Genomic DNA, 24,947 nt, shown 5'->3' on the forward strand with positions numbered 1-24,947 from the left:
GACGGTTCCCTGAGAGTCTCCATCTTTGCCCTCAGCGTTCTCCATTTCCTTCCACCTGAAATATGCATGAACAGCCTTGTAATTGCAAGGTTTTAGCTCACATTTCCATTTACACATATTTACTTGTGCCGTATTGGGTATTGCAGTCAATAATGAATTCTCTCGGATTCAGCGGCCTTGGGTCAATGCAGCTGCTTCCACAGGCTGACATACATCTGCGGCTCAGTAATGCGCATCACATTCACTTTCTGCTGTCATGGATGTGCTTCACTATGTTATTTAGCACATTTTTTATACATTTAATAAATGTGGGTCTCTATATAATGAACTAGAGATCTACTGTAATTTACATACATTTATTTTATAGGTACATATATATTATTTGGTTACATATATATTACATATTATACATATGGCCAGCATCCAAATCAACCTGTATACCTGGGACACTATATTGTAAAAGGCACCGTCCTTTGGATGAGACGTTAAACACAGGTCCTGACTCCCTGTTGTCATTAAAGATCCCAAGGCACTTCTCGTCAAGAGTAGGGGTGTAAGCCCTGGCCAGATTCCCTCCACTGGCCCTTGTCAAGCATGGCCTCCTAATAAGACCCACCTTCTGAATTGGCTCTAAATATCTCTCCTCTCCACCTATAGCTGGTGTGTGGTGAACGTACTGGCGCGTTGTACTGTGGCTGCCGTCGCATCATCCAGGTGGATGCTGCACACTGGTTTGTAAAGCGCTTTGGGTGTACAGTAATACGATGACAGTAATGTATTTATTACTTTTTACAAAAAATGATTTTATTTTTTACATGATCTGGGCCAATTTAGTGTGTCCATGTTGTCTGGCCTGTCAGAATAAACAAATAGACTTCAAAACCCTTGTTCTCTAATCTCTATGGTGCTGTGGTGTTGGCAAACGCTCTCACACTGTAATTGGACCTTGAGAATAAAACAAGATTCTGATCCCACATTCTTTTTTACAGTGTTTTACATTCATACACTTTAATGATTCTTAACATAAAGGTTTAAATCTGATTATGTATTCAGGAGTTTCACCAAACCATCTGTTCGCCTAATTGTAGAGGATTACGGGGTATAGGAACTATTTGGCCTCTCTGTTTATCGTAATGACAGATACTTTTAATTTACTCATGCTTTTGCCTGCGGCTTTAATCAGCAGTAGCAGGACGTTTATTTATATCGCCGTGTTCCTCTGCAGAATGAGCCAATTTCTGGTCGAGCCAAGAATCACTGCACTGTGTATATGACAACATACAGTATACTGTTATTAGTATGGACTGTAGAAGTGAGCAGTTTGTTGAATAGCTTTAAATGGATAGTTCACCCTAAATGACAATTCTGTTTTCAATCACTCATCCTCTTGTCATTTCATTCCAGTATGAAAAAAAAAGATATTTGGTACCTGCACAATTGCGGCACCCATTAACTTCTATTGTATGGACAAAAAACCGATGCAAGTGAACGAGTGCCAGTTAACAACATTCTTCAAAATATCTTCTTTTGTGTTCTGCGAGAAGAAGTCATACAGGTTTGAAACGTGAAGAGGGTGAGTCAATGATGACAGATTTTTTTTGGGGGGGTAAACTATCACTGTAAGTAGTTCAGTAGTAAATGACCCACACTATACGTTTGAAAGTATACTATAATATTCTAATACTGTACATAAAAACCTTTACATGTACCTTCAACTAAAGGTACAACAAAGAAACAACCTCATAACGAAACATTAAAGTGGACTTTGTACTCAAGAGCTGCATTTTCTTATAAAAGGTATGGAGGGAAATCCTGTCCCCGTTGCTCTTGAACCACAGCGCAGCCTCATAAAAAAAGGTAGAGAATGCTCAAGGGCTTCACCGCAAATAATTAAACCAATCTATAGTCTCTGCACTGATTTTCTCTTCCTCTCCCGATACAGCATTTTTTGCCAAGCTCATTTGTCTGTTCCCCTGGGTAACATGGCTGAATAGGAGAATAGGAATGCAATGAATAGCAGATAAACCCACCTCGTTCTCTGCATACTTGAGATATTCAGCGCGGGTTCGCGTTGTCATGTTCGTTCGCTCTCTTTTTACCCTTGTGTGTATTTACTTCATTACCCATCTTGATTTCCCATGGTTCTTTCTGTTCCACCCCATATGCAACAAATCCTGCGCTGTTTATACAGCTCGTGTAAGACAAATCCACGCACACTTGCACACACTTCCTAGCAGTCAGGTTAAACGATCCGTGTAAGGACCTTTGTTCTCCCCTAAAGTAAAAGGGTAACAATAAGGTGTCCTCTCTATTTTATGGCTTCCGGTGAAGCCCGCTCATGAATACAAAACATGTCAGTTTTCTGAAAGCATCTCTCTCTTTTTCCAGACGTCGGAGGTTTCTTTGAGGCAGGGACACTGGTCAGATATAACCTCACACCAGACGGGGTGGCCGCAGCCTCCGGCTTGGATGACAAGAGCATAACTCATAGCGCTTCAACAGATATGAACCTTACACGCGAAGACCTCACCTTCAGTTTCAGTACCTCCACGTCTCCTAGCGTTCTGGTCTATGTCAGTTCTAAAACCCGGGACTACATGGCAGTGGTGCTTCGTCTTAATGGTAAGACATGTTGATGGTAGGAATATTTATGTCTGCTCTGTATCTTTGTATTCACCTTCAACAAAATGTTGCTGTACAGTCCATTTAATATTTAGTGTAACTCCTGGAGGACCACAGTCCTGTTTGTTTAGGGTTGGAGCCGAACTCTTGAATAGTCTCTTCAACATGTCATGCTATATTAAGTGTAGACTTTAGTCAGAGTAGATGCCGTATTTAAATATTGTAAGTATAAGGGTGTGATGAATCGAAGTACAAACAAATCAATGAAGAAACTACGTTTTTGTTCGCTTTTACAAGAGTACAGTATGAATTATTGAATCAATTATATTTCAATTCCAGGCAAATTAAATATGGTGTTTAGTCTGGCATTTAGAAATCATAAACTGGTTACACACTCGTTCAACCTCGTAGAGAATCTTTACAGTTCATCAGGGAGACACGAGACAGAGAATTTAGAGGAGCATAAATTCTGTCGCGTGTAAATAAACAGTAAAAGCTAATTATGTGACAAATGACATCACTGTTTGTTGGCATAAGCACAACCCTCTGATCCATTCACGTCTGCTATTTAATAAAGACTTTAAAGGGATCATTTATTCTATTTCAAACCTGAATGTCTTTTTTTTAAGCAAAACACAAAGGAAGATATTTTGAAGAATGTCGGTAACCGAACAATGGAGCTACCCATTCACTTGCATTGGTTTTGTGTCCATTCAATGGAAGTGAATGGGTACTGTTACCAATTTCCGGGTGAACTATCCCTTTAAACAGAAACACACCATAAATGTTTTCTTATAAGACCATTCCATAAAATGTAAAGTTAACTCAAAACCCTGATTTTACGTAATTCCTTTGGCTAAGTTTCCGAAGCCTACAATAAATGTATCTCTGCTGCCTTCTACCCACATGCAGTTATGTTCTTCTCTGTAGTCTGTTGCGCCATATGAGTGTACAGTAGGGTGAGGGATGTCAACAAATTTTAGATTGAGAACTGAGATTCACAATGACCTCAATTACTTAAATGTTTCTTTCTCATTCTCTGTCTCAACCCGCTTCGCTCAGGCACCCTGCAGCTGCGTTACAACTTGGGTGGTCTCAGGGAACCGTTCACCATTGATATTGACCAAAAGAACCTGGCCAACGGGCAGCCTCACACCGTTAACATCTCTCGCGTGGAGAGAAACATAGAAATACAGGTACAACATATACACAACCGGACTAATATACAGTTGTAGGGGTTAAAGATGTGAGCTAGTAGCCGCACACTTGACATTGTTCCATTGCTTCCATTGTGTACCTCATTTGCTTTGGATAAAGCATCTGCTAAATGACTAAGTGTAAATGTTCACACTAGTCTGCAAGCAAAGCATGTGCGTGTAAGCACAGTTTTTGAGTAGATGTGTGCACTGGCTGTTACCCATGATGCACCAGTCTCAGGCCCGTCTGCACTACGGAAGCAAGATAATTGAAAGCCCATATTGATCCCTGAACTTAGACTCACTGCGCACTTTAGATTTGTATTATGTCCTAAATGGTGGGACGCGCAGCAGCCCGTGTGATCGATAAGCAGGACACTCGGCAAAGATGGAGTGATAACAGAGTAATCAAGATCCCAGGAAGTCTGAGTTCCTCCGCACCTCCATCTCAAGGCCTTATGTCCGATCTGCAGGATTTGTGTTTATAACAAGTTGCGTCTCAGGTGATGGAGCTGTATGATTCCTTCCACCCCCATACCATCACCAAGACACATGCGGCAGGAGAACAATATAGAACGACAGAGGTGCACAGAGCATGTCAGATATACTGTGACCTTGTCGATTAAAGTGTAGGCTCTGTTTTCTGTTGACGCTCACTCCTCTCTCTCAGCTGTCATTCTTGGGTCCCTTCTCTGATTCACGCTCCTAAATCAAAGAATCAAATTCCCGCTGTCTAAAAGCATGAGATAAGCCTGAGGGCATGAGGTCTTAAAGCAAGGCTGTAGCTCTCTTTAATTCAGCCTTATTTCACTTCTTGTGACACAACTCTGCCAAGCAAATGATCTTGCAGACCACTAGACGTCTGGTTCGGAGACAGAGAGAAAGAGGACCGTAGCCTGTTCGCACTTCTTTTATGGACCCTTGGAACCCTTCTGACATTGCAGCAAAAACCATCCTGAGGCATCTTTCGCAATTGTTTGTGTGTGTGTGTGTGTGTCACATATAAATATTATATATAATATATATATATGTGACCCTGGACCACAAAACCTGTCGTATGGGTACATTTTTCGAAAATTGAGATGCTTGCATAATCTGAAAGCTGAATAAATAAGCTTTCTATTGATGTATGAGTTGTAGAAATAGGACAATATCTGGCTGAGATACAACCGTTTAAAAGTCTGGAATCTGAGAGTGCAAAAAAAACAAAATATTGAGAAAATTGCCTTTGATGTTGTTAATCAGAGGCACTAGGGCAGGACATCCACTCACAAAAAGAACATTTTTATATATTTACGAAATATCTTCATCGAACATGATCTTTTCTTAATATGTGATTTTTGGCATAAAAAAATAGATAATTTTGACCCATACAATGAATTTTTGTCTTTTACTTAAAATGTTCTAGTGATAAGACTAGTTTTGTGATCCAGGGTCACATATATATGATACAGTATATATAGTTTTGTATAGTTTCGTCATGATATTGCTTCATGTGTAATAATACAAGAATAAGAAAATGATAAGTTTTGGGCACCAGGATGAAGTAAAAGTTCTTGAGATGTTACATACAACACACATGCATTTTCTAAAAGAGAAAAGAATTCGCTTCAAAACAAATACAGGTAGGAAAGCCAATAACATCGGTCCATCTGACCTTTCCACACACCACACCAGTGATAAATGAAGCATCGCACCCTTTTTGATTCAGATAGTGAAAGGTCAAAACATAACTAAGAGAACAAGCATACAGACAAAGCAATCAGAGTTCTGCTTGATCTTTTAGACGTTTTTTTTAAACCCTAAGGCAAGTGGCAGGTCACCGTTTCATTTAGGAATGCATTATTCATATAGAGTAATGAATTCTTTTAGGTTTTTACCCCATCCTTTCAGGTCAGCTTGCTATCAAAGTAATGTGGAGGACCCGGCACAATGATTTTGTGAGTCATGATCTAAGCTATTCTAAAGAAATTGAAAGACCATCCCCTGCTGGACACTGGAGTTCACTGTCCGTGCAAATAAAACGTTTGGCCAATCAGTGTTTTTGTTTTAAGTTTGTTAAGTTTGTTTTATGTATGCTACATATACTATTTCACAATAAATTACAGACTAAAGTTCAAGTTGCCATTTAACTTCTTAACACTATTTGTATGTTTATGTAATGCTTGACTTGCGTAACTTTACATAAAATTGATTTTAAAAACTAAATAACTTCATTTATTTCTAATAAAAAAATCATATTGTTGCACTTTAATACTAATGATTGGAGATCATTGTGATTCGAAATGGTCAGAATTTCTTGTCACATGCACTGTTAAAAAGGTTCTTCGTGATCCAATTGAAAAAAACATTTTTGGCTGAAGGGGTTCACCTTTAACATCCCAAGAACCATATTCTGTTTCCCTAAAGGTTCTTTGGACTACACAAGGGTTCTTTATACTATGGATACGAAAGAAATGGCTCTCATAAACCCATTCAATAAATGGTGCTTTAAGGAACCAACAAAACGTTTTTCTATGGCATTGCTGTGAAGAAATTTTAGCTAAGATGGCACAATGCGCTTATAATCGGCAAAAAACATTTTTTTCTCTAAATGTTTTACAGAAATTCTCCTTTTAGAAATAAAAAATTCTCACAGACAGAATTGTAGAATTAACATTGATTCCTCAACATTTTCACTTTATTTGATATTGTTTTCCACTCTTATATACAGTGTCCTCTGTATTGGTTCTCTCTCACTCTCTCTCTCTCTCTCAGTCTCTCCCTCTCTCTCTCTATCTCTCTCTCTCTCTGAATTATTCTCTTGGTAGGATGGTGTCTATACCTCAAGGCTGTCAGAGTAGTGGACGCCCCTTGGAGAGCCACTGTACCCTCCTGGGCCGAGTGTCCCTTCTCTGGGTGGCCGCGGTGCAGGAGGGGTTGTCAGATAGGAAGCTTGTTGGATAGAGATTAATTATAGGCTCACAGCAGGGCTCATTAACACTAGCTGCATCAGAACACGGCCACAGCACTGCAGGGGACAGCCTCTCTCTCTCTCTCTCTCTCTCAAAGTCATACCTACATCCCAAGATAAAGGTAAACAGGCTGCAAGCAATTAAATTTGGTCCCATTACCCCATTGATAAATGGCAACACACCCTCCCCTGTTAGCAGCAGAGGAAACACAAGAGCATGAGACATCTTATGAGATTTAGGAATGCAATTGGACAAGGTTTCAGCTGAGTGGTGGTCTACTGTGAGGGAGGGAGATGTTCCCCGGATGAATATCCCAGCACAAGTGCACCTGGGAGGCGTCTGAATAAACATGCCTGCATTTATCAGTCCCTCTCAACAGTGGAACAAATTAGAACTGAAATATGTCAGACAAAGTGTATTGTGTCGTACCCTGCGTTTCTTTCTGTTAGCCTCATTTGTATTCACGCCATTGTGCGGCGATGAGAGAGCCACTTTCACATCACAGAGGAGACTCGGAGAGCAGCCGTATCTTCAAGCACAATATAGTAATTTAGCGGAAATAATTCTTTTTAATACAGAGATGGAGCTGCCTCATGCTTATTATGAGTGCCCCTGAATCAGCTGTAACAGGGTAATTAAAACTGTCACCAAACTGTGCTTGCGCGTGTGTGTGTGTGTGTGTGTGTGTGTGTGTGTGTTATGTTCAAATTAACAGTTACAGCTACTGGATACCATAATGAACTTTGGTCTGCGAAAATTTGTCTATAATCAAGTCAATCTGTATTGTGCAACATTACATAATAACATAAATAACGCTTATAAAATTTTAATTTAAAGTAGCAACCAAATAAAAGTGACTGTTTGTTTGTTTGTGTTGCTACATATCAATTATTTTTCATTTCTAAATATACTTGTTATAATTACAAGTAATATTTGTCGTTTACATTTTTTAGTTAGATTTAATGTTTCATTTAGTGGATTGATTACAGTGTACACATTTTGTTGTTTATAAATTATTGGCCAGAAGATGGCGCCCAAACTCACTGAAACACACTAAAATATTTGCAATGGCATTTGATGACCACAAGAGAAAGTTAACAGTGTTGTTTTCAATCCTAATAACATGTGTTTGTCTTGTAGCTGGATCATTATCCACCGGTCAGCTACATCCTGCCTGAGGCCTCAGACATACACTTTAACCTGATCAAGTCCCTTTTCCTGGGAAAGGTTTTTGGTAAGTCCTTCTGTTTCTTCTCCAAACTCTTGGATTAACATTTCTTGCCTCAATGTGAATTGGCAATAAACACTCTACCTAACCAAAAAAATGTAGTTATTGTATATCTCTATTTAGTTAAAATTGCAAAATTTAGATGGCATAAAAAGGTTCTGCAATGCTGGATGGGTGCCACTAGGGGGCGATAAGGGATCATTTTGCTAAAATGATTTTGGGGCATGCACTGTGTAGTCCTGCATTACTTAAGAGAAAAAAACATAAAAAACTTAGTATACTTTAAAATTTATACTAAAATGGATCTGTTATGTTATTTAACAAATATGATAAAATGATGATATACTCCTGTGCATTATACAAATGCATTAAATGTTTTACATTTTAAAAAGCTGAATAGTAAAAATTTAGATAAATATTTAAACTGTGTGTTATCGAATTTGTCAAATCTGATGTCAGAGAATTAGTAAGACAAAGCATAGTTGGCCATCACAGAGTCTCAATGTCATTTCCTCACTGCAGTCTGCCTTACTTCTCGGTGTATCTGTGTCAAGGTCCTTAAAGGGACAGTTTACCCAGAAATGATTGTTTTGTCATTCACTCTCTCTCATTTCATTCCAAACCTGTATGACTTTCTGTCCGCTGCAGAACACAACAGAAGATATTTCCAAGAATGTTGGTAACCAAACAACACCGACCCCCCTCACTGACTTTCAATGTATGACCACAAAACCAAGGAGACATTTCTAAAAGTATCTTCTTCCAAGAAGGGTGCTTTTTTATATTAGGGTTAACTGTCCCTTTAAATGTCCTCTAAAGACATTAGGACAAGCACTGAAAGGTCTCTTACCCTGAGGCATGTTACAGACATGCACTTTCTTTGCATGTCTCTCAATGAATATCAATGAGGAACCAACTGGCCCCATTATGCTCAATTCTCCTCAGCGTGCCGACACGCCAAAAACAGCAAAGTGACCTGCTGTTGTTTCCAGTAGCTGGAGACAGTTAGTCTGGTAATTACACCTGTCACACAAGCACCTGCTTTCATTTGGGCAGTGCCCAAAGCCAGACAGTACTGTGTGTTGCATATGCTTGAGACTAATGACAGAACATTTGATATGAAATAATATTAATTCTTACAATGCACATATCCGAGAACTCTAGAAAGTCCCATTCGCTATGGATGAAATTCCTCCCAGCATTAATATTGAACTCCAGCCGGTTCCATTATTCTGTATAGCAGAATATACGGAGGCTTTGGAGCCTCTCCATCAATCCATAAGCCCAGTCTGTGCTGTAATGGTGAGTTGTGTCTGCCCTACCCGTCTGATCAATGATTAATATCCAGAGACCACTGGCACATTAATATCCCAGAATCTTTCAGCATGTCCTGCTTAATGCGATGTCCACGCTTGACCTGCACCAATATCTGTTGGCCATGGAATATTTACTACATTGCATGCGGGAGATATGGCAGTGCTACCATCAGGCCAGTGATATGTACGGTAGCAGATCATTCAGTAGGATGAATTTATATTACACCCTTATGGATGAAACATTCAAGCATGTAATGGTGTTGTTGGGAGCACGTGGAAGGTCTGCCAACCTCAATATGGCGACACATTTGAAATAAGTCAAGTCTGCTTGTTTCACACATCAGCAATAACTAGGAGACCTAGTAAAAGACATTGTGACAGGGAAACATTGACTTCTGATTTTGTCCTCTGTCGATAGCTTGTTTCTCTCTGAGCATGTGCAGAATTAATAAATCAGTCTAATTGGACAGTGAGCTGAGACTGTTCTCTGTGTCTGTGGACTGTAATTTGGTTTTAGGAAATCAGAGCAACATTACGGCTTCTGCCTATGAGTTCACCCTTTCAGATAATAATGCGGTGTTTATTCCCCTCTGTGATGCTGTGAAGAGGATGGTGTAAGTGTATGCTTAGAACAAAGCATGTGGAATCACTGATTGTGTCTTTGTTTGTCTTCTGTCAGGTTTATAATAGGTGTACCCCTGTGTTTTAGTATCAGGCCAATGGTCGGCTATTACAGGAACGGTTCACCCAAAAATGAAAAGTCCTCAAAAAGGAATAATTGCTTTATAGAATTCTTTGTTCTGTTAAACAGAAAGGAAGATATTTTGAAGAATGTATGAAAGCAAACAGGTCTGGGGCACTTTTGACTACCCTTGTAATTTTTCCTACAATGGTAGTCAGTGGGCAAAGAACTGTTTGGTCACAAGCATTCTTCCAAATATCTTTCTCTGTGTTCTTCAGAACAATGGCATTTATACAGATTTGGAACAACTCGACTGCGAATAAATGGGGCATTTTTGGGTTATTTTTTTATGGTGTTACTTTAATGTAAACAAAGATATTTTAAACTTTAAGTTTTTAAATAAGCCTGTGTTCAGTTTAACATAAGTGTTCCTGTTGAAGTGCTATTGGGAATCATAGATATTCACAGATATGTTAATATTAGTATTAGTATAGTATTTTTTGTATTATACACGTTAATAGCTTTCCTGTAGCTCAGTGGTAAGAGCATTGCGTAACAACTCAAGGTTGTGGGTTTGATCCCAGGGGATTGCAAATACCTATGTCAATTGTATAGGATAAAAGCAATGTAAGTCGTTTTGGATAAAAGCGTCTGCCAAATGCCTAAATGTAAATGTAATATGCATATATTGCACATAAGCACATCAAGTATAATATTGCAGATGTCGTCATTTTGGCAATGTGTCAGAGTATCCATTCCTTTGGTCAGTTGGATATGCTGTTGGCAGAAAGGCTGATGATACAGCAGTTTGAGCTCTCCAGAAACCACATGCGGTCTCTCTCGCTCTCTCTTTATCCCTCCTGTGTTCTGGAGTCAGCCTATCTTATCACTGCCATTTTCTTGTCTAGGAGACTGATCTGATCAATACCTAAAAGTATTCTTCCGAAATCAATGTTTTCTGCAAGATGACCAAATGATTCACAGCAGGGAGAAAATGTAGTAAATATTTTTTTTCAAATAATTGTCTCCATATTCTTCTAAACCAATATTACTGTAATTTTCAGATGATGCTGTAACTCATCCAACATTGTTTGTGGTATACACATAAATACATTAGCTTGCAAGGAGTCACGATAGACATTCATTAAACTTCAGTAAGCACAGTGACCATCAACATCACATATCTTGGCAAACCACTCAACACACCCTGATTTATGCAAATTTGCAGTAATTGCAGATGAGATAAAGCTAATTAAATGGCCCTGTGCTTTATGGACCCTGGAGACTGCATCAGACATGTAAATGTTCAGCATGTCACCTCTTACTATTAGTTACACCTCCACTATAAATCCTGTTCGATTGTGATGATCTTCATCCCCCCTAAAAAAGAGAGAGCGGTGCAGTGCGGTCTGTGCTACCACAACATTCAGCCCCACCCCGCTATCAAAATTCTTTCCCCGTATCAGTGTAACCTCACAGGCTGCGTTGTCCTGGATAGGTGGAGATGCTTTTATCTTTGCTTTCTCTGAGATTTTTCAGTGGACTATCGCAGGGGTTCCCAAACTCAGCCCACGACCCCCAAAACAACAGTGCCAGTGACTCGAGACCCCCAATATCCTCGGAGATAATTAAAATTATAGGCTATTGCACGCAACTGTGCACATGCATTTATTAGATCTATCCAAATATGCACATAATAACAACATAAAAGAACACAATCGAACATAATATTATTTTATAATTTACTTGTTGTTATACATAAACCATAAAACTATGTCTACAGATGGTCAAATTTTCATCAAACTGATAATGTCATTAATGTGACGTCATCACCTCAGGTGTCATGAAATACGGGAAGGAGATTCGAAAGGCTGATGGCTTTTTATTTGCATGGTTTTATTTTTGACTTTGTTACAAGTGTTGTCTAGTGTTGTAGTTCTATGTAGTTCTTTTGTTCATTGGTTTTGTGTCATGATCTGTTTCAGGTGTGTCTTGTTAGCCCTCTTGTTACCCTGTGTAACCAACCCCTTGTGTTTCCTTTGTCTGACTTCTGTTGTTGTTAGTGGTTTGTTTTTATGTCTCTTGTTTTCAGTTGGTTTTTGGCTCTTTTGATATTTTGTTACTTTGTATCTATTAAAATCTTTACTGCATGTGGATACGCTTCTCTGCCTGGTTACTCAACGTAACAATGATGCTGCACCAGTTCTAAAAGTCTTGAATGTTCTTGACATCCTTGATATTTTAGTCAAGGATCTTCTTCAAAGTGTTATTACAAAATAAATGAGTATTGCTTATCAACGAGAAGGGAAATCATCTGTATAGACTGATATCATCTGCTTATGTGAAATGGCTCTCCAAAATTAGATTAAACAAAGCAAGATTTAGAAAGAAAAACAAGACAACCATTTTTAGAAGAAATGTAGGACGCCTTTGAAATTCCACAGTTTTGACACGCACCCACTGCAGTAGAATGAAGCCAAAAGTTTGGAGGGGGGATATGATTCAAATATGTTACATTTCATTTGGCAAGTTGGCATGTTTTAATGTGGAACCTCGCACATTCCATCCATTCTGATTTCAAGTGTCACGCACCCCACTAAGGGGATAGATGACCCACAATTCTCTTCGACACTCAATGGTTTGGTTCACAGCTGATAAACCAAATTGCATGAATGATACTATATTGGCATAAATCCCTGAGTAGTAACTGAACCCAAATCGTATCTGAATGATTCACCTCACAAAAAAGGAGACTGCAATGATTCTGCAGGAGCTGAGGGTTCGTGCTGGTTGTTTTCAAAGCAAACGTCGCAGGTGGGAGTCAGACTCCCCTTATAGTTCTCAAAGAAACCAGACATCTTCAAAAAAATACACTTTTTTGTAATCCAGCAGAACTGAAGGTTATGTGCTTTCATCTCACAAAATCTGATGTTATTTGATGATATTTTGCCGGTCTTAAGCGAATGAAATCTTAAAAAAATCTAGCAGCGTATAGGAATTCAAACAAGTCATTTGATCTGTGGTTTCCTTGTTGTTGAAGAGCGACATTTGTTTGACATTACCCTTCAATATCCTACAACATTTCCACTAGATTTTTCTTTTTGCTTCACTTCCAATGATGTGTAAATGTAGTGTTCACCTTTACCTAAAACAGGCTCAGCTAGTATACAGGAGATTTCATTTGTAATTGTATTACTCTATTATGGATCCTGTTCAGTGTTCACATGTTCATGTTTGCATTGAGACAGACTCAGAGGGCGTGAATGCATTCTGCTCCTGATGTTTAAAGAAAGGTGTCTGATCAACCTTTAAAAGAACACCCCCATCTCCAATGACCCTGTTGAACAAAACAGCATATGCTGGTTTAGTATGTTTTGATGAGGGTTTGTGCTGGTTTAGGCTGGTCATGTGCTGGTTTAAAATGGACATGTGCTGGTCCTTAGCTGGTCATGTGCTGGTCCTTAGTTGGTTTAAGATGGTCAAACCTGCATCAAAACATATTTTTTTCAACAGGAGATTCATGTGAGGAGATGATTCATTATATATCCACCAGACTGTTTGAAGAAATATTTTGGGTTTTTACCTGCAGTGTAGCCTAACGTCTTTGTTGTAATCCAAGGTACGCCGCAGATATTGTAGAGTCAATCATTCGACTCTTACCTCAGTGTGTGTAAACAAACAGTGATGTGTTTAGGAGTAACACAGCCAAATAAAATATTGTTCACCATTTTAAATCTTTGAAACAAAGTGATATGATGCTGAGATCATATGATGTCTATATACATAAGGAGCCATATGCATTGAGAATGCACGTGAGATAGACTGACTGTAATGTGTTTAATCCTCAGGGAATCTTATGAGACTATCACTCATCGAAATGAATTGATTTGTGCGCCTTTCTAATGGAAATCAGTCCCTCGAGGGCGTAGTCTGCTATAAATCTGTAGGTTATCCACAGCTTTAATCTTCAGCGTTTAAGGGGGTTCTCATAATTGATACTTAATGACTTTGTGGCAAAGCTGACTTGAGGGAATCTGTCATTTATTGAAGGAATAATATTAGATGTATGATGCTGTACGCTGAAATAATGGCAAATACATTTGACGGACAGAGCTGTGAACGTTTCAAAAAATACTTTAAATGTTGTAAGATTTAATTTTTTCCTTCATACTAAAGCCTTCCTTTTGTACATGGTAAGAATCTACACTAAAACATTTCTTATTGGCTGCAGGTCTTTGCCCAAAAAAATCTATATAACAACCTCATGCAAAGCATTCTGGAAACCAAAATAACAGAAAAGCGTATTGTGTTACTTTGCAAAAATAGTTTGATGGTATTTGACTGATGCCCCAGCTGCCGAAATATTACCTTTCTCCTATTTTTTTTACAATGTAGCAGAATACATATTTGGACAATGTTTGGGATAACATGATCTTGAATCATATCTTGGCTTTGAAAGGAGTGGTAAGGAAAGCGAAACTGTAAACCAGATCTCGATTTAGTCCGTCTGGCCTCCATCAAAGCCCGTTGAACAGATGATGTCATTGGCTATTCCATGAACATTACACAGCTCTGGGCACAGTCAGCGTCCAGCAGGGCTGAATCGTGGTTAACTGACATCACCGGCGCAGCAGTGGGGAGCGATCCAGATCCAGCCAATATTGAGATCCAGTTTCCAGGTGTTCCGGGATATGAATGTGTGTGAAACAACAGAGAGGCTGCAGTCTGTGAGCATCCAGCCCCAGCTGCAGACACACACACACGCAAGCTAAGACACAACGCAGAAGAATCTGCGGCGTGGAGCATACATTTGACAGAGAAGAGGGCAGGTATTTTAAAGGACGTATATCTGAGAGCAAACGTTTGCCTGACGAGGTAATATTTGTTTGTGTATGGCAGAATTAAGGATGCTGATGTTGTCTCAGTGTTTTAAGGGTAAATGACTGTGTGCATGTGTTAATATATTTTGAAAATATCCTTCCTGACTCAATTATGTACTTGATATTTGAGTGGTCAGTGCGATTGCTTGCGGTCATTTATTTTGAATTGTTTTGCAGATTTCTGCATTGTGTTTTAGTGTGTGTATATTATGCAGGTAGTGTACACTAGTTAGTGTTTCTCTATGGCAAATCGAACATAGCAAGCAAATACAGAAGAACACGCAACTGCGTGCATATCTGTTCTAACTCACCCATTCGTCTTTTTCTTTCAAATTATACTTTACACATCTTTATTTATTCAATTTGATTCTGACCTTTTGTGTGGCTGTGTGTCCTAGTTAAACTCAGTGCCTTTGGTGCATATTTCAGATGCTGTTTTCATGTGCTGCCCGACAGGTGTTGCTGTGTCTGTTAGCACATGGGTCATCATGCAGCAAGATCCGATGGTCGACCCCTCCCCCTTATCTTAACCATTCTGCAAATAGAACATCCTGAGAGAGAGGGAGATGAAAAGAGAAAGAAATTTTTAGATTACTTTAAGGACAGAGAGAACCATCAGCCCTGTGATGTGTTCGGCGTGTCATTGAAATACACATTATCACTTTTTCTACACAGTCGATCTCCCATCTCTCTGTCACACAGCTTCCATTTGTTACCATGGAAACCCTTTCATCCCTCCCTTTCTCTCCATCTTCCCAGTCCCTAATTTCCCCCCTCAGTCCCTGCTCGCTTCGCACAGTCTCTCTCTCCCCGGCAATAATGGTGTCTACTAGGCTAGCGGTGTTTACCTTATTGCTTCTGAATAATTCATCACATTGTTTAGCAGCTCGGAAACAAAAGAGCTGTTAGAGGAATTCAGAGCTATTCAAATAGCAGATTCACTTGAGTTAAACAATTCTTCGTGTAACTTGGCCCGTGGAATATTGTAAAGAATTTTTGGTAGGCTTTACAGCCTGGAATCAGTTCATTGCTATTCTTGACAAGCGTAAGTTTGAAATTGAGGGTTTCTACTCTGTCATGATTGAAAAACTGTAACAGGCGTGGGCAGCAGTTGGCTACAGGTGTTGGGTGCAATGCAGCATCTGTTGTTGGTTTAAAAGAAACTCCAGTCGGATAGTCATGCACATTTTTACTCCATTTAAGCGACGTTGTGCAAAAAAATGTTAAGCGCTAAATTTTTGTCTGTGCAAACACTTGTTTGTGGGATGCGGCTGTGGATGCCTTTGTTTGGATGCCTTTCACCACACATCACAGATGTGCACGGAGAAGGTAATGCTGCCTGGTAGAGTTTGAGGAAAGATTTAGCTGCGTTCCATTTGATAGGGTTTCTACGCAGTGTTCACTGCTCCCTACTCCCTGAGCATGTGATATCTGCTGAAGTGGTCTTCGTTGACAAAAAACACTTAATTGGAATGCCCTGAACCATCAAAGCAAGACAATGGCACAGTTGCGCAGATTGTAATATAGGCTTAATAAATATTATACCTATATTTTATATTTAAAGGAAATATACATAAACATAACACGCATTATGTATCTAATCAATATAATCTTATTTTTTGTTTATGCTTGTATTTATTACTGATTCAGCTTTGATTATTTGAAAGTCTACCGTTATGCAATGTAACGTACATTTTCATTTGGTCAACTGTGTGAGTGTTCCTAATCCATCGTCGTCGTGTGGTGCAGCCTTCCTGAGGTGAATAACATACCATAATAAAAAACACCACTGCTGCTTACCAGTGTGTATATTAACAGCATATGAAAGCTACTTTTTAATTGGACAATAAAATATGACTAATAAATACATTCATCATCTCAAGTGTGTAGCCTACATAATAACAATGCTACAGAAAGTAAAATAACATATTAACGTGAAGCAAGCCACAGTCTTTAATATAATTAACAATAATTAAATAAACTTTTACAATGTACAAAAAGCATACATGACATACATGACACTTAAGATGACGGATCACCCTGTGAAGTCCACTTCGCAGTCCACTTACGATCAAATGGAACGCACCTCTACAGTAGGTGGGGGGAGACATATGGACCACCACTAGCAGGTCATCCTACTGTAACCTTTTTTATATCAGACCAACCTTGATCTTGAATCTGATTAAACCTATAGCAATGCACCACACTAAAAGCATCATGTGCCTTCTGAGACCGACAGGATAAAGTCAGCAAGATTAAATTATCTTCATTTTATCCTCGTTCCACACCCAACGTTACAAAAGCAGTGATTTTACATGCTTTCTTAGTTTGTCAGATGACTTAAGTTTCATAGAAACAGGAAATTACCAACTAAATCCAAATGACCAATTTCTGTATTTTGGTCTTGGAACTCTGACTCAAATACAAAAACAATTTTGCAGCGCTGTTCCTGTTTTATACTTGTCTGCATTGGTCTCAATAGGAAAGCAATTTGATTTTGTCCGCCCTTGCCTGTAATATCACATTTTCATCGAGGGGATAAAGCCTTGTAATGAAAATCCCGTTTGCACTAAACAAGTGATAATGTTGTGCAAATATTGCTGCGCAGCCCTGGCTATCAGTGCATCACGAAGTGTTCGGCGAGGGAGAAATCTGAAGAGCTTTCCACCTGAATTTACAACAGCAATCAGTCAGTTCTCATGAATATTCCAGCCACGTTTCATGGCTGTGCAACCGACAGAACGTAATATTTCATACACATGAAACAGATTCCTCACAGGTTGATCAGGTGCTCTTCAGTTTCCCTTTGTTGTCGTAATACTTGTAGTGTAAAGAAAACGTTTTAGATCTGAATGTGACGAGAATCATTTTTCAAACCCAATGTTAACCTAATTCGCTGAAATGCCTCTCTGATTTAATATTGTATTATTTAAACAAAGGCAGTAGCACATTTTGTAAGGTAATTGACCTCGGAGATACATCAGAGATTCAGTTTTCTTATTATTGCAGTCGCTGCACATGAAAAACAGACCCACGAGGCGGATCAGATTTTCTGTATTGGTATTCATGGGCGTCTTACTAGAAAATGAACAAGTGTTCTGTCTAGATCTGTGCCAGTGAGCGTGCGAGATGAGCACACGTTCATTAGGATGTTATCACTTTTCCTTTCTTTCCGAGATTGTATCAGTGAGATTGACTGTATAGTGTGGAAGATTTCAATGGGTAAAAAGTCTTATTGAGGCTAATGATTTCACAAGGTCTAGCATTCTGAATATGTTAATGTTTGTAGTCCATCAGTAGGTTTATTCTGGATTAGCGACTCTTTGTTTAATGCAAAGAATAGTTCTCTGACCGTATAGCAGTCCAGGAGAACATTGATGTTGTGGTTTGGTCTATGAGATGATGTATTAAACACCTATCAGGTATCGGACTGTATTTATTTTGCGTGTGGAAGACATCGATAGCTCAATGATGGTACAAACCACTCTAACAGGCCAGTTTAATTGAGGGATGGAGGGGTAAAAGTGTATCATCTTTAACAAGATGATGTTGGAGATAAATGAAGAATCTGTTTATTCAGTTTTTATGAATGAAATGGCAGGTTTTAAAGAGTAAAGGCCACAGTGAGAGAAATTTCTCTTTTTCTTTTTGCATATTTACATATCTGCATTGGCTCACTTAGTTTAAATTGAATTTGCCAAGTCCTACTTGATGCTGATTCAGAATTTGAATTAAAATGAGGAAAAAAAGAATTTTAACTGTATTATTGCAAATTTATTTTTTATATTTGTATTAGTTTTGCATTTTCAACACAGCATCAATTCCAATAGTCCAAAACAACAAAATGTGCAAGAATTGTGAATTTGCTTTCTAGTTATGCTGTGGGCTATTACAAACCATATATTTCATTATAATTTCGATACAGGCTTAATAATGCAAATAAATGTATAAATATTAGGGCAAATTTCTTGTGGCAGTTTAAACATTGATTATGTGTGTCTAAAACAGCTGTATATGTGGGCCTATTAACATTTAACATTTAAGGGTGTGAAGCAGATTTGTTGAATACAATTTTTTATGCTCTAGTTAATTTAGAAATTACATATTGTGTAATATTATTAATAGTAGTAGACGTTTATTATAATTGTTAGCAACCTTTTATTTTATTAATTGTCATTTTTAAATAATTACATTTCATTATGTCACAAACACTACCCTACAAAGGTAAAAACACCTTCACTCGCTTGAGTGTGGAACTGAGAAAAATGACTTAAAATATTCATATTCGTTTCTTTCTCTTGGGATATTCGAAGTTACCTTAAGACAGCCCGTTATTTTCTTGTTAAAACGACTAAATTGACACAAGATACTAATGCGAATGAGGTCTTGAATGTCCCAAAAATATGAAAAACTCATTTTCAACCAAAAATAATTGTATGGCCCCTGCCATTGCACACCGGTAGATAGCTACTATAAGACAAACCACCATTCTTAGTATTTTAAAACCAGAAGTTTTGAATCTGGGAACTCAGCGCCTCAAAAATCAACATGACTTTGAAACTTACTTCATATGCACCACATAAAGCTTCCTTTGAAAACTTGCTGTTTTCAAGTGCTATATTTTTTGGAATGCTTTACTTCAGAGTTTGTAGTGTGTACTTTACCCCAGACTGCGGTGAGAGAATGCCGCAGTTAGCTCACACTGCAGCTTCTTTAAAGAGCTGAGTCTGTGATGTGCAGATGCTGAGATATCTAGGTGTGCCTGGACAAAATAAATAGCGGAAGAGAACAAGTGTAAAACTGTGCGTTTTAAGAAAATGCACGAGGAATGGATTTGTGTTTGGGTTTAAATATCAAGATCTGTTTGGGCTTCATAGCTGTACAGCAATTTTACCACAGTAACGGACTTTGGACACTCCACCTAACACCGGGACCATAAGAACACCAAGTAAAAATTATATTTTTTCTCAAACACATTGATCCCCTCAGGAGTTCAATAATACAGTGCCATCGTAATGCCCTTCTCTGAATGTACATTATACATGAACGTGCATTGATCTTGTCCTCTGCCTTCAATGAAACAGAATACATTTCCTGGAACAATGCTTGGATCAGTTTTCTGAATATCTTCTATTTCTGGCTGATGTACCAAACATTTAGATGCATATTATTCTCTTGTGCTGACTGTAACTTTGGGTGCCTGTTTGTCTCGCTTCTCCCTGCAGAAACCGGTCACATCGATTCAGCGATAATAGAAAAATACAACACCCCGGGGTTCGTAGGCTGCCTATCTAGAGTGCGGTTCAACGGCATTGCTCCTTTGAAGGCTGCCCTCAGGTCCCGTGGTTCTGCACCCGTCACACACCAGGGTAAACTAGTGGAATCCAACTGCGGAGCGTCACCCCTCACCATCCCACCCATGTCTGCTGCAACTGACCCGTGGCACCAAGATGCAGGTGAGCACATTTACACCCCAAAAAATCACCAAATATGAAATGGGTTTTCTTTGTACTATTACCATTCCAGCAGTATATATCAGGACTGCAGTATTTCCCTGTAGTGCAGTAAAACAGCAGGGACGTTTCATTTCTAATACCGGCTTATTGATTTCACCACCCTTTTTAAAGCAAAGCATTAAAACTGCCCAAATAGATGTGTCTCCTTGTAAGTCCCTTTGCAGAGAACTACCTCTTAACTGCTCCAGTTATTGGATTCCTTTCAGTTTGATTTAAAAATACTACACAAACACTGAATACAACTTCAATACAGTACTTTTTACATTCTTCCATGTGTATTCCCATTACACCAGTTGCCACAACGTTGGCAGAAACAGACCTTCAATTTTCTTTAATGTGCGACCTAGTGCAGGACATTACTGTTAGCCTGCCATTCCGTGAATGGTCAATGTCCACTTAGTGGACAAAATGAGTTCTGTACAACACAATACTCTTAAGCTATATTGCAGTATCACATCAGATTAAAGAAGTAGTTCACCTTGAAAATGAAAAATTTTTCTTCATTTAAACGCCCTCTTGTCATTTCATACCTGTATGACTTTCTTTCTTCTGCATAACAAAAAAGAAGATATTTTGAAAAATGTTGGGTGACGGAACAGCACAGCCCAACATTCACTTCTATTGTAACCAATGCAAGTGAATGGGGGGCTGTTAATAACATTCTTCAAAATCTTATTTTGTGTTCTACGGAAGGAAGGAAGTCATACAGGTTTGAAATGAAAAGAGTAAATGATGACAGAATATTCATTTTCAAGGTGAACTACTCCTTTAAATTAGCATTGGTGCGTGTGTGTCCGTGTGTGTGTGCGTGCTGTGTGTGTGTGTGTGTGTCCCATCAGATCCTTAAACTTCACAGTATATATTTTTAATTGTGCTAGACAGTTCTTTATGAGCTTATTGTTGGGAAAAGCAATAAAGTATGAACATTAAGCATTAGCAAGACGCCAGTTTGTTATAGCTGGTATAAGGCAGATGGTGGCTATAATTTAGATGCAGGGGACGTTGTCATCCAGAAAGCTTTGTATTGAACAAAATATGCCCTCGAATACAAGATTAGACTTTTATTGTAATAGAGGCTGTAATTTGTATTTTGTTTTGTTTTTCTGGCAATTCTGTGCAATGCTTTTCCTCTATCACACCTTCAAGAATTGTTTAAAGACTGCAGGAATTTATATGCCTCGTAAATGTTATGTTGTAGGAAATTTTGCATATTACAAATGGCTAGTATGAAATAACGTAATCAAAAAATCTCCGGTAGGTGCGGATTTCCCCTTCAATGAGGAAAGAGTCATACCAGATGGAGTTAATAGGAATTCTGCTATAATAGGAGGTAAGATTTGACACACACAGGTCAGCATTTACCTTTACTATCAACAGAATTATTTTTATAACACTTTTGAATAACGTTGTATTTGTTAACAAGAGTTAATGCATTAGCTAACATGATCTACAGTATTTATTCTTCTTTACAGCATCTTCTATACAGTATAAGTTAACTGTGGCAAATATATTCTTCACCTTGCAGGAATCATTGCAGTTGTGATCTTCACTATTCTCTGTACCCTGGTTTTTCTGATCCGGTACATGTTCCGCCATAAAGGCACCTACCACACCAACGAGGCCAAGGGAGGCGAGTCGTCCGAGTCCGCCGACGCGGCCATTATCGGCACTGACACCAATTTCACAGAGACCATCGATGAAAGCAAGAAGGAATGGTTTATCTAATGTGCCGGCTCTGATCTGAAATGAGAAGCTGGTTTATATAAACTCTTTCAGAATCTTTTTTTGATTATCAGATCTAACGTTTTTGAATCAAGCTCATCACCAGTTTGAGAAACTGTTCTGTACATAGTGACTGGCTGGTCTCTTTTTATTGTGTTTTTAAGTGTGTGATCTCTGGATTACATGTTAATAAAGGATTTCACCATGTGTTCTTTTTTTAACAGATACATGATTGTTTGCCAATATCCTTTGTTTAATGAAAGTTTTGCTTAGCACCGTTATTTTTTTTGTGTTAATCTCACCAAACATCGTTGTGTGGAAATTGTTTTCAACTGATTTTAAATTCAGAATGCTCTATGTGAATACTTTATCTCATTCATTGCACAAATGACATATATTTCATTTCAAATGACATTATATTATATATCATTAGTATTATTATACTGAGAGGAGAAAACTGAAGCATGCACCAAGAATTGGGTCGATTCAACTATTTGCACAAGTATTCTGATTTATTGTGAAAGCCTTTGGTTTATTGTTCCTTGGCAAACACCTCTCGGTCTTAAGAAGTTTTACTAAAGGCTTCATCATGGCATAAGGATGTTATTTTGAGACATCATACTTGTCTATTATTCAGTTACACAGGTTGTGTGTTAAAAGCATTGGCATAGTGGTATCTGGCAGATTAACACCCAAACATGTATCATCAGCATTTGTTATGGCAGATGAAGAGGGTGGGGCTACTCACACCCAATCAAATCAATTCAAGGTGCCTTTAAGATTCAGCCAATCAGCTTTCTGTTTTTTTACTTTATCCAATACTTCAAATGACAATTCCCAACAAATCTAATGGCTGAGATGTATTGACACTCTTGTCTGAGCAGAGTAGACTGAAAGTTCATTGGATTAGCAGAGTGTTTTACAAATGTTCTTCCTGAAACCTTTGATTTTTGCATACATGCTACAATATTTGAAGCATTTATTAAACATGTGCACTTGTGTTTACGTTAAAGATGTGCATTTTGTCAAACCGCTGTTGACATGTCAAAATATTTTTCATTATGCTTTTGTATATTATTATTTACTTTCGAATATAAAATGTGAAATAAAAGTTAATTTCCCTAAAGATTATGAATCTTCTCAGACTGGTTTTCAGGTTGATTGTAGAAAACTGATATTTAGAAGTGATGTCATTGAGGTATTGCTTATAAGATCTCCGTCGAGACACACAGATCATTAATATTCTCTCAAAGAAAGATTAGGCGCTCATCTGTGGTTTTGAATGGGTTTACCAGACCTAAAACTTATACAAATGCACACGTATATCCAGATAAATAATAAATTGTTAGTAAAATTCATGTTTTATGATTAAATATACTGTACATGATTAGAAGGTTTGGATCAGATTACGGACAAACATACCTTAAAATGAAGTTGACTTCGGTATTTAGACATTTTAAGCAAATTGACTTTTTGTGGAAGTTTGGGGGTAATGAAGGATAGCAGATTCATGAGAATGTAGGTTTTGATGTTTCCTTATTTGACCCTGAACCGTTTTATATTTGAATATCTATATTCTTCACCCCTCATTAACATTAAGAGTTTAGATAATGTTTTGCATTATTGTAAGTTTAGTCAGTTAACATTCACAATAAATGAAATATATATATTTTTATGATGATATTTTGTAGATGACATAGCCCTTCATTGTGTCTCATATGTGTATAAGGGAAAGCCTAAATATTCCAATTGTTTTATGGACCTGTAAAGAAAATGATGTGAATGTTCCTTGTGCTGGAGACAGATAAAGCAGTGACAAATCGAATTGTCACAACATTACTTCTTTTTTGTTTGTTTGTTTTACCTTATCAGTATTAATTTATGGCAAGGTTGAGTTCACTTTGTGAAGGTGAAGTAATTTCTTCCTTTATTGATTGTTTATTTTAATGACAAAAGGTTTCTTGTTATTTTTTTGCCTCTCAATTGCCATATGTATGGAGCTATTATTAAATGTAAATACAGCTTTTGACCACAACAGTTAAAGAAATCTTTAAAATTTGTATTCTTTATGAGTAAGATTGATAAATGTAAACAATATATTTACTCTTCAGTGTCCCATAATATGATTGCATTCTGCTTGTGTATTAAAATCATTCTTTCAACGGCAGCATGATCACTGTATGTGAAATTACTGTACATACTGTACTTTAAACTGTTGTGCACTAGGCTATCACAATTGTATTTACTCTTGGGGACATATTTTTTACCTTTTGTTATGATGTTGACAAGTCAGGAATGATAGTACAATACCTTTTATATTTATAGGAACACAGTTCTCAACTGGCTGTTTAATGTGAGATATTTGTAATGACTTCTTTTCATCCATCTCATTGTTGTGAGAGGTCTGAATGCAAAATAAGAGAATTCTTCATCAGTGTGGCTTTTCTTATGGGAAGGGAATAAAAAGTATAGATTGAATGCTTGTCATGTAGTTTATTGTATAACAGTCTGCATCAGGTAAAAGGTCTGATTTTATGAAGATTGTGTTATTTACACACATGTAATGCAAAAATATTTGTTAATTGATGGTTCTGCATAAATATTTATTGCTGGTTATACAATGTACAGAACAAAACTGTCTCATTTTGTAAACTTTAGAGACAGACAACTTGGTTTTCAAACAAGTCCTGGTTCTGTGTTAAAGCTGGCAATGACACTTGTGGAAACTTGTGACTCATTTATTTTGATTGTAGTTACTCTTAACAATGTTGCTTACATTTTTTTTTCAAACTGCTGTATGTGGTTATGATCACTGAAGCTTTTCTAATCCA

General features: G+C 37.9%; 1 protein-coding gene across 1 annotated transcript in view; it reads left to right on the top strand.

Moving 5' to 3' along the window:
• The window catches only part of LOC130413555 (contactin-associated protein-like 2), a 252,047-nt gene extending 228,800 nt beyond the window's left edge, over positions 1 to 23,247 (top strand). Inside the window, exons 19-24 of the mRNA XM_056738847.1 lie at positions 2,389 to 2,622; positions 3,685 to 3,818; positions 7,913 to 8,006; positions 20,104 to 20,334; positions 21,653 to 21,724; positions 21,920 to 23,247. Coding sequence (XP_056594825.1) covers positions 2,389 to 2,622; positions 3,685 to 3,818; positions 7,913 to 8,006; positions 20,104 to 20,334; positions 21,653 to 21,724; positions 21,920 to 22,119 — 965 coding nt within the window. The 3' untranslated portion in view covers positions 22,120 to 23,247. The remainder of the gene's footprint in view (positions 1 to 2,388; positions 2,623 to 3,684; positions 3,819 to 7,912; positions 8,007 to 20,103; positions 20,335 to 21,652; positions 21,725 to 21,919) is intronic.
• The last annotated feature ends 1,700 nt before the right edge of the window (positions 23,248 to 24,947 follow it).

This window comes from Triplophysa dalaica, chromosome 23 (genome assembly GCF_015846415.1).
Source record: "Triplophysa dalaica isolate WHDGS20190420 chromosome 23, ASM1584641v1, whole genome shotgun sequence".
In the NCBI taxonomy this organism is placed as follows: domain Eukaryota; kingdom Metazoa; phylum Chordata; class Actinopteri; order Cypriniformes; family Nemacheilidae; genus Triplophysa; species Triplophysa dalaica.